At 26.2% G+C, this 12,045-nt stretch overlaps 1 protein-coding gene across 2 annotated transcripts in view; it reads right to left on the minus strand.

The window, feature by feature from the left end:
• LOC107162528 (LHFPL tetraspan subfamily member 1 protein-like) overlaps window positions 1–12,045 on the minus strand; it is a 273,280-nt gene continuing 261,235 nt past the window's right edge. For both annotated transcript variants that reach the window (XM_015509480.2, XM_015509481.2), the window contains 2 exons: window positions 9,435–9,533; window positions 1–1,528 (listed from right to left, as the gene is read on the minus strand). In XM_015509480.2, coding sequence (XP_015364966.1) covers window positions 1,404–1,528; window positions 9,435–9,533 — 224 coding nt within the window. In that variant the 3' untranslated portion in view covers window positions 1–1,403. The remainder of the gene's footprint in view (window positions 1,529–9,434; window positions 9,534–12,045) is intronic.

The raw sequence follows: 12,045 nt of genomic DNA on the forward strand, positions 1-12,045 counted from the left end.
TGATCAATTTTAATTTTGTGTTTATTTGGATAACCAAGATCATAAATTAACATCACACATAAGGTAGAGTTTTACTATTACTTAAAAATTAATGTATGCTGTACAATAAATTCTCATAAACAAAAACCATAATTTTTTTATGCCACTACAAATGCTGTTACAATTTATTTAAAAGTTATTGTTTAATTATTTAGTTTGAACAATATAATATGATATATTATATTATTTTTATGAGCTATATGTAGTTAATAACCACAATATTAAATAATAAAAAAACACTTTTGTGATTTGTACAAATTGGAATTATTTGATTAGAAATCAAGTATTTATTTTAAATGAATTATTTTGAATACACTTAGACTGTCTCAAAATTTAAAAAACTGTAGTTAAATGTATGTACAAGTAAACAAATAAACAAACAAAAGTGTAATAATATCTTTTAAATGGTACAATAAATTTTAAAAATTAAATAATAACATTTCAATAATAATTTCTGAACTACTAGATTTTCTCCAATAAATATACTGTCGGATAATCCGTTAATACATTTTATGATGAATTTAACTATTTATTTTTGACTTAAAAGGTTCAATATTTTTCTAATTTTGAAAAACAATAGTAGATAATCTAACGCAATGATAATGCAATCTATCATTAAGAATAAAAAATACACACAAAAAAATTACAAATACAAATACAAATTAAATATTTAAATTTAAAATAACAGATATTTACACAACAATAATATAAATAACATAATATTATGAAATCATTAATAATATTATTTTCAGTTGTCAATCGCTGTATCCTTACCAAAAATTGATCAAAAAATACAAAGTTATGTATAGGTATATTATTTACGTTTAAGACTACGTTTTAATATTAGTTAAATGTATATAATATTACCATAACTTACTATTAATCATATTATTATATTATTACTCAACAGCTTGTTACGTTTACATAGTGTGATCAAAAGATTTTTTTGAAAACAAAATAATATCATAAATGACATATCATAGGTACTATTTAATAATTATATAGACTTAAAAATTGAAAAAATAAAAATAAAAGATGGTCGATTTTTGGTTCAACTGTACCTACAGTCATAGTTATTGGAATAATAATAATAATAATGATAATGATGATGATAATATCATAAGTACCTATCTACCCGTTATAATAATATGATTTTTGAAGAATACTATATACGATATAATATATTATTATTGTGTTAGAGTTTACAATGAGCGATAATGGTTGGTTTGAATTGTGTTATTTCGTCGTCTTCGTTGTCGTTGTAGTTGCAAGCAATGTGCGTTTCACGTGCGACAGAAATAATGGCCAGCGGCGTATCCTGGGTCAGGTGCGGAGGAGGATGCTGTGGCCTGAGCGTGCACTCATCAGATGGAACGAAATGAATTGCCAGGGCTGTCGCGGGACGAGTAGAAGCTCAGGTAGAAGCACAGTAAGAGTAGAGCCACCGAAGAACCTAGCATGTACACGGACCACGACAGATGACACGTTCCTTTGAACAAAAAAAGTAAACAATTTTTTTATGATTATAAATTATAATATATAAATTAGATTGCGTAATTGCGTTGAACGATTATTAGGCATTGTCAAAAACTTCGAGCAAAGATTGTATAGTAATGCTAGAATTAGCTAGATAATATGATATTAAACATCGTTAAACTATATTTTCACTTTCTCTTTTTTACCCTCTCCCTCACTCGCCTTCTCTTTTTTTGAAACAGTTCGAGTGAAGTCGATTAAGTATTTACCATACACTGGTAGTGGAATTATAATATTTATTTTTTAAATATAGGCAGAATCCCTAAGTTACAACAATACGAGTACATTTAAGTATTTTTTTAGTACGTTCATGTCGTTCATACAATAATCGATAGTTAAAATTGACCAGGCAATACATTAATATCATTAGGAGGTATACTATGAATAATAAATTGATAACCCTAATAATAACATACGTAATAATAATAGTATAACTGGACTAGTTCATAAAAACAGACGGATCTTCGTTGGCTACTCTCAGTTCTATAACTCGGGGTTCATAGCCTAGTTAGTGATGTATATGGAGATAAGAAAAGGAGATTGTAATGTTCGGAAAAATGACGGAATTTCGAAGTTGAGGCATTCTAAGAGGGAATGGGATTCAATAGTTTACAAATAAATTTTAAATTAGTTTCAACCCTTCTGTCAACTTGAGAGGGTAGGTTAGTTTTACTATTAGTACAAAAGCGCTAAAACTTAAATACAAATATTATAAGACTTTAATAACATATTTGAAAACACTGTTTTTTACTATTTTATGTTCTCACTATAACAGTGGACGGCTACTTGTGGGTAGTTAGATCAATTCTTAGAGAAAAGAGGGAAATACCGGACGATTTTTACTTAAATTTGAAGTCTTATGATTGAAAAAGAAAAAAGAAAATTGGTTTCATGATTTATATTATTTCAAGTATTAAAAATGTTATGTTTCGTTGAGAAAAACCAAGAAATTTTTTAGAAATAAAGTAGTGATATACTTAATAATTAATATGTATTAAGTTAATAACTGTCTAAGTGAAACCAAAGGCAAAAACTGAGAGATATAGTATAATAGGCATTTTCACAAAACCGAACGGCTTTTTTTGTTTTCATAACCACTCGTATAGCCTTCATTTGATTTTTGGAGATATAATATTGTTCATCGTATCAGCCACTATGATTTTTTTTCTAAGATTACACACATTTTTCTCCTTATACCAAAATAAAATAAATTCATCTGAATTCGATTATACTCTGAATCAATATAGAATGGTTATTTTAAACACACTTTTACGTATACGTTAATACAGCATGTTAGGCTCTGCAACTATTTCCGAGCCTCATAATTGTATGTTTTTCTTAGAGCTCGCTAATCCTTAGACAGCCATGCGTGTAATTTTTAGTTGTTTGTAACCATATTGTTTCAAGTTTTTGAGCAGATCAAAGACGTTGTAAAGTAGTTTTTTTTTGTTATCTTATATAAACTTTGAATAGTTTCAATTATGGTTTTTTAGATGGTGGAAATATTTTAAGACTTTTACGTAAAACGTGAATTCGATTACGCAACATAAAATGTTTACAGCCTTATAAAAATTTTAAAAACTGGGTATTTTATATTTTAGAAAATGTTTACAAGTTTAAGTGTAAAACATTAAGGAAATGAGAAAACAATTTTACTGCTTAAGAAACTTTTAAGTCAGATAGAACATCATACTTACAATGTATAATAAAAACTGTAGGTACTCAATAATACTCATTATTAACAAATGCATAATAAATTTACGAAAATTCTATAATTTTGATAATATTTGTGTATCCATCTGTTCTACTATAAACATTTAAATTCATTTTTCATATTATTGTGTACAATTTTGCATTCCTCATTATTTATATTTTATTTTAAGCTGTGTAATTTTAAAATAACCATGATGTATACATATACCTCATATGATACGTTATTTATATTAAAATATATTAATAAATTAAGTTACCAAACATATTAAGAATATATTATATGAGTTGAATATTAAGAAAACGTCAGTTTTAAAAAACTATCTCTTATAGTAAAATTTAGTCTATTAACAAATAGATAGGACAATATTGTAAGCGTTATCCGTTGACAATTTACCTCGCATAAAAAATATTTAACAAAGGCTCGCTGTTATGAATACGCCTATTATAATGTATTCATTGTTGAATATTCAAAATGTTCTTGAAATTCTATATTACAGCTTTAACTTCTTTGTTTGTATCATATAATATAACTTCAACTTTGACTAATTAAGATTGTTTGTAGTTTTTACAAATCACAGTTAATTAAGTATAACTTTTGTATTAGTGATTTTGTATTAACTTAATTTAAAGCACAAAAAACTGTAGGTACTTATATTCTTTTTTAGTTAAATAACATAAGCTAGGTATTTTTAATATTATTGTTTTACATTAATTGATAATTTTAATATATTAATGATATTATTATTATTATTTTGTGCTTACAATTTACCTTGGTATAGTAATATTATGTTAAGCAATTTATATTCCTTTGGGCATTTATTTTACAAACATATTATGATTTATTTCTTGTAGTAATAGGTATGAGAATCAATACAATCTCTAGAGATATTTGCACCTGATATTCAAGGATACAGAGATTGGTTTTTTTTTTTGATATCAATAACATAAACAGAATTAATTTAAACCTTTATGTATTATGGCATACTGTATTTCAACGTAGCTAATTTCACTTGTTATCTCAATAAAATTATTGATCATTACCTATGTTTCCCATATTATGAATATGTTAACTATAGTTGGTTGTATGTAATAGTTTACTAACCACTATTAATTATTTTAGAATCAATCGAGACATATGTTGTAGTATATAATTGATTAACTATTCGAAGTAATTAATTAAATAATAATACAGTGTAAAAATTAAACTACAGATTTTGTGTGAACACTTACTGATTCCCATGCACTTCGTTGCCTGTTAAAAATACCAAGTCTATAAGATTCAAAATTTGTGTTTAATTCGTCGTTTACTACTTGGCTAGTCATGTTCAAAATTTCCCGTGATAAATTCCCGTGGATTTACAAATTTAAAAAGGCGGGTAAGTCGTGGATGTCGCTCTGCTGTACAGTAGGTTACAAGTGGGTTACTGTAATGGATGGAATTAAATTTGAATCCAATGATATTATATCATTGTATACGAAAAGCGATTCTGAGCGAAGACGGTTTATCTGTCTAGGATATATTATAGATTATTAAAAATTATCAAATCTTAGATTTAAAAAGAACATTTTTTATGAATTTCTAATTTGAAATAATTTGCGAATTTTCGTGATTTTTACATATCTTGTCAAAATTCAAACTTTGAATGCTTGTAAAAAAAAATTGTGACTACGCAATTATTTTATTTTTCAATTGCTATTGTAAAAATATTATAGGAGCCATGTATTAAATTTTCAAATCTTAGATATAAAAGGAAAATTTTTTATGAATTTCCAGCATAAAATAATTTATGAATTTATTTTATTTTTAAACTGCTATTGTTACAAGTTGTTAGAAATCCTTGTATTAAATTTTCAAGCTTTTCTACAGAAAAAATAATTTTTATCGATATTTATAGAAAAAAAAACTAAAAAAGTTGAAAAATTAAAATGTCAGTAAACAGCTCAAAACAAATCTAAATATTTTGAAAATTTTATAAAATATATAAAATGCCTATATTCAGGTTCATTCGCAGTCATTTGTTTTAGAGTTACACCAAAATAAGGAAATCGCTAAGAGTGAAAATCCAATGTTGTAAAAATTTAAATTTCAAATGCTCATAAAAATTTAATTTGAATTTCCGGTGGACTTTTTATTTGTGATAAAGTTTGAAAAACTTGTAAGGAATCTTGTATTAAATTTTGAAATCTTAGATTTAAAAAGAAAATTTTTTATGAATTTCTAGCTTAAAATAATTTGTGCATTTTCGTGATTTTTACGTATTTTGTTAAAATTCAAACTTTGAATGCTTATAAAAAAAATGGTGACTATGAATTTCTTTTATTATTCAACTGCTATTGTAACAATATTTTAAGAGCCTTGTATTAAATTTTCAAGCTTTTCTGCCTAACAAATAAATTTTTATCGATATTAATTTAAAAAAAACTAATAATGATCAAAAATTTCAAATGCCTATAAATAATTCAACTTAAGTCGAAATTTTTTGAAAATTGCATGGTGGATAGAATATACATATATAATTCGGTGAAAATTTCATGTATCTATGGTCATTTGTTTTAAAGTTACATCAAAAACCAAAATCGATTTTGTCGAAAAATGAGTGTGCGTAAAATTTCCCGTTTTTCCCTTAATTTTTAGTTTTGACCCCCCAAAGTACCAACTAGATTCACTTTCTGATCAAACGAGGTACTGAAGTCAAAAATTGAAGTATTTTTACTGCCCCAAACGTGATGACACACAAAAAAAAAAAAAAAAAAAAACACACATCATGGTAAAATCAATACATTCATCGCTCCGCTCAGAATCTAAAATTTAAAAAAACTCGAAAACGCGAAATGAAAAAACAATAATAAATAGTCATAAATAATAAATAATATTCCTTACATTACCAATAGCAACCTTACATTATACAAAAATATTTAATATTTAATATATTTTTTGGTAGAAATATGGCGCAACTAATAAAAATACAATCCCTCCCTCTCATCCTTCCTCACAGACCAATAAATGAAAAATCGGGCGCCGTGGTGACACTTAGAAAGGTATTTGGTATAACTCTGTGAAAAAAATTTGAAAAAAGTTAAATAGCATTGTCACAAAATGGGATCATATAAACTATAAAGGCTTGTTCTTATATATATATATATTTAGAACTAACGCCATATTATTAGCTGAAAGCCTAAGACAGATATTTGTAAAAGCTGTGTGTGAATTTGATCATATGTGCATAATATTTAACCTAATTATACGTTACAGGGGATGTTAAAGGTGTAAAAAATAGGACAAAACTTTAGGTGATGTGTTTCTCTGTTTAAGTTTTAGTTTTCAGTAATATTATAAGTCAAACTCGATTTTTGAAGTTATGGAAATATTTTTTTTTAAGTTTAACACTCAAAAACGAGATAGGTATACTTATGTATACCTGCACGTACATAGGTTAAGTTAGGTCAGCATTAAAATATTTTTATTAAATTTTGTTGCTGATTATTTATACTCCAACATGAAATACTATAAAATAACGATAATTAATTGTTTCCTTAGTAAAAAAGATTGTTCTGGGCTTCTATTTTTTGGTGATCATAAGGACCTAAGCATGGAGTGTAAAATTCATCAGCAGTTGCATAGGTAATAGTATGGGAGTGTGGTCTCGGGGGTTTGAAAGGGAGGTTTATATAATATACATATTCCATTAGCATTCCCAAAAACAGACAGCTTTTTAGTTTTGTGAGATCGGAGCTACCATACTTACATTGATGTTTAAAATATTACCACCCCCCTCCCCCCTCTTGAAATTTTAATGGATTTTCGCCTATAAAGAGCCGTAAATTGAATTAATCTGGGCGCTTGTGAGCGTGTCTGATGTTTTTGTGGGAATATAAGAACGGTGTATGTCTAATGTTAACTTACAACATATACGGCGCCAGTCTTAAGTCACTCAAATTAGCGTTCCGAAACGAAAACACATTATTCTACGGAAAAGAAAAGAATACAACGATTACGTTTTATTTTAGCAGATGTTGGTGAACAATACGTATAATTTAAATGATTTCAAACAGAAGTACTAGTTTGACATAATAATAATTATTATTATTTAGAAACATTAATTTTACATTTTATTATTTTATATATAAATTACTTTTTTCATTTCACGTTTTAATTATCTTTATGGCTCTAGCCCTAAAAATAGTGTTTAGATAATTAAATAATATTAAACAAATACCTATATTTAGTCCTTTGAATCTTGATTAAAAAAAATATATTAACATAAAATATTTTACTACCTAAAACAGTGGTATCTAAGGAATTACGAAAATTATTAATACATTACATTGTTTGTGTTGGAATAGACACAAATTTAGTGATATTTTTTACCACCATTTTCAAAACAAAGATTTTTTCTTAAATATTTTATTAAAATATAGCTGTATAAGCACGAATGGAAAAAAAAACATAAATTTACTGGTTGGAAATCATACTTTTTTGTAATAACACTAATAACATAATATTTTCTAATAAAATATGAGCATGAGTTAATAAGTTTTTATTTGTTATTTATTATGATTAAATATAATTAATTATACTTATTTAAAGTAAATACTCCATAATTTATTAAAATACCGATTGAAATATGGGAATATTGTCTACAGTTGTGAAAGTGCATACAGTATAGAAAATGAACAGTGGTTTTAAATTTGTTACAATTTTTTTATTTCGTTTTTAAATTAGATGTTATTGATTTTTTAACGACTTTTAAATCAAATATCATTAAAAAAGTTATTCAAAACTCATAAGGTACTGAGATAAATGGTGAGGAAATAACTGTGGATGAGTGTTAATTAAGATAATTGCAGTAAATAAGATGTGCGAGACATAATTTAATTTGAATTATTTGTATTTGGCCAGAGTTTATACACAGATTAAGAATTATTCACGTTAATATTTCAGGTTTGTTTTCGTGTATCTAATCCAATATCATAAAAGAATAGCCATTTGATCATAATTAGTTGTTTGACTAAAATAATTATACCACCAATTTATTATAGTGCTACATCAATAGTTTGTATTCTTAAATTTACATGTATTAACGTATTTATATTATACATTATAATTGTGTTTCATAGTTACGAGGAAACATGGAATTGTAACAATCAAATAACAGTTAGAATGATCATGACTGAATCGTAGTTACAGACTTAATATAATATTTATACATTTTGTATTGGAGATTAAATTTGACATGCCTACAATCCAAGCATTATGCTTTCCCATGAACACTTCACTGAAAATATTTAATATGTAAATTTATCAAATAATTCACTAGTACCTATAATTTACAATTTAGTTTTAAACATATTTCTGTGGATAAATCATAATAATAATTATAAATTGAAACGATATAATTTAATAATATAAAGTATCACATAATGCCCGCATAAAATAACCAATAATAATACACGATCAATTATAATACATATAAATACAGTAACTCTTAATTTAATTTTGTGAATTGATGCAAAATGTTTTTGATAATGCGTTAACTCAATACATTTTAGAAATAATAAATAATACATTTCAATGCATAATACTATAGATATTTATTAAATTTTTAAAATTCACCAAATCTTGGAGACTATGTACGTGTTTTAAACAATTTATTTTTAATTATAAAAACTTACATAACATGATACACAATTTTTGTGTAAAAAATTATATCTTCCCAGTATAAACTATACCATTTCTGAATAGCTTTTTAATATACTATATTTCTATTCATGTAATATCTATGTGAGAACTGATAACAATAGTCGATCACAATATTGTTCTCGAATATGCATCAAAATATACGTCATCTCTACAAGTTTTCTCGTCAACGATAACGGTAGATATACATCATTTTAACAGTTTTGTAAATACGTTCCACAAAGTCAATTCCATTTTAATTACCTGATGATTTGAAATTTACATTGAAGAATTTAAATAACGTATGGGAATTAAATATTTCCTTCTAGATAATACAGGGGTAACAGAGGAAATAGATTAGTGAATGTAGTACAAATGCTAAATTGCTGAGCTCATATTATTATAATATTATGAAATTTCAGAGTGAATATGTTTAATAACCCTGCCATTGGAGATAACGTTCTCTTACCTAGTTTATATGGTCCAGATATGTTCCCACAGGACTCTTTCACTTCTCTATTATCCCAGCCAATCGGATAAATAGCACCACCACTGCTCACGAGAGCCGCTGAAAACATAAAAACCAGTATTAATAATTATGATTAACTGAAAATTATGTCATTACAAAAATCAAATATAGTGGATCAATAATATTATACATTTGAAAAGTAAAATAAACATAATCATAAAATAATAATTAATTAATAAATATAAGGAGATATAGTCAGGAGTAAATAAACGGTTAAAATAATTAGAACATTTTATTAAAGTTTCACAAAAAAGTTAGAAATTAAAAATACTGGCAAATTGCTGTACTGTAAAGTAAATTTTCAGAGTATAATTCACTGTAATGGATGCGTTAAATTGTAAACAGAAATAGAGGGCTGACCTTTATTTTGAAGGATCTTTTACAATTTATTTTTCTATTAGTATGAATCGGTAAGTTGAATTATTTTTTTTCAAGATCATCGCATAAATTATATCTTGTATTATTGTTATTGACTTAGTATAAGTCAATGTTTCAATGTACGTTGAGACGAAAAAATAAGCCTAAGAAAGTCGTGAATAAGTTTGTGTGCACACTGCGCATAGATTAAATATTTTGAAAGATTGAGTATACAAAATTAAAATATCCGTAAGTTTTGATTAAATTTTACAACAAAATAATTAGATTATTCAGCAGGTACATAATTACATAGATTGGCATATTTTATGTCAATCTTTAATATTATATACTTACGCTATGTTTAAATTTGAACCATAAATACAATTTTCATAGCTTCGATTATGTAAGTGAGAATATGAAATCACAGCGAGAAGTTTGAATTTGTGAGTTAAAATACATTTGATCAGGTCTTATGATGACAAAAATAAGAAAAGACATTCATGACAGAAAAAATAAAATCCACAGAACTAGTGTAGTAGGTTAATAAATTAGCAATTAATTAAAATTATTCATAACTTTCCAATTTATAAATATGTTAATTTAGATTAGCATTTCAGTTATTAGGTACCATGGGATTATTTTTATAATTCAAATGAATAATGACACGGTTCATTTGAGTTTGTCGATTAGACTATTCGTTTGATGTTTCAATACTGTAATGCAAAAGAATCGCATTAAAATAATATGATGTAATCAAATTTAATATTCTTTTGAACTTTCGCATTACATTACTGACAAGACAATTTCGCCATATAATACATAATGTATTTTGTTTAAACTATATACGTATACATAATTTAAAATAATTGTGACCCTAATAATATTATAAAAATATTGATTATTATTTGTTTTTATCAATTTCTCATTATTTTTTTACAATTTTTTCATTATCTACTATAAGTTTTCAAAAATATTTTGTTTGTTAAATATCGTCAGTACTTAACATCTAACAAATATTTAACTGTTGGAAGAATCCTTGTTTGTAACAACACTCTACTAAAATATGAATCTAGACAAATACAATATTTTTGAAACTTATATCAGAATCTAATAAAATAATAATTATGAAGCATTTAAAACTGTATACAATCTACATTATCATTACAGCCATAAAATAAAAAAATAAATTGATTTGGTGTTAATTTACTAGACTTAAATAATAGTATTTTGTATAGGTGTTATATAAGTACTGCTACTCGAAATACAAATTGTAAGTCTACCAAACTATTTAATTCAACTTCTGTTTACTTTATCGAGTGTATCGCATTAGATTTTCGGGGACGAAATGTATTAGAACGGTGTGTATTAAACCGATCCAATATGATATGCTAAAATGCTAAATAGGTAATATAGGTACTACGCGTCATTGACCTATTATCGTTATCGCGGATTGTTTGTATGACATAACTAGACAAGAACAAGGACTAGCTGATAAGGTTTTAGGTGGAACCCAAGAGACATTGCGTATAGAGCAAACTCTAATAATATATTTTCCATTCAGATCGCATAAATCCAACTAATAGAGTATTGCGACCACGTAGTTCTAGCTGGTACTATTCATATCCCGTCTGCTTATGCACTGCACAGTGTGGTTCATCTCCTCAAGCTGGAGTGTAATATTTAAACTGAAATGCTTTTCAGTTTTAGACATTGTTCACAAATTGAATATATAATTTCACGGCAATTAATATTCATCCACACACACGCTCGCACACATACATGCTGGTTACACACTTTTATTCAAAACTCTCGTCTCGAGAGGGGGAAAAATGTAAAAAATAACTACAAACATTTATCGTGCTGTTATTATGTACCTATATACGTTTACAAAAGTGGGTATTATATTATATCATGATTTATACTTCAAGTCCGTGTTAAATTTTAAAACGGGTAATAAATAATAAACGAATATTTTAATGCCACACAAATTTATGAACGAAATAATATACGCAAGTCTATAGCCATATTATATAATTTTGCGACCTCGGCGGGAGGTTTTTTTGTCGGACCCTTCTCTAGTCAAAACTAAATCATCACACTTGACTCAAAAGATGTCCATTGATTGTCCCAACTGTGTTAATTGTCATTTCCAATCAACATCGATATTATCATATAGGTATATGATAATCACCTA

This window comes from Diuraphis noxia, unplaced genomic scaffold (assembly GCF_037042655.1).
Source record: "Diuraphis noxia isolate RWA-SAM2 unplaced genomic scaffold, SU_Dnox_SAM2 contig0002, whole genome shotgun sequence".
In the NCBI taxonomy this organism is placed as follows: domain Eukaryota; kingdom Metazoa; phylum Arthropoda; class Insecta; order Hemiptera; family Aphididae; genus Diuraphis; species Diuraphis noxia.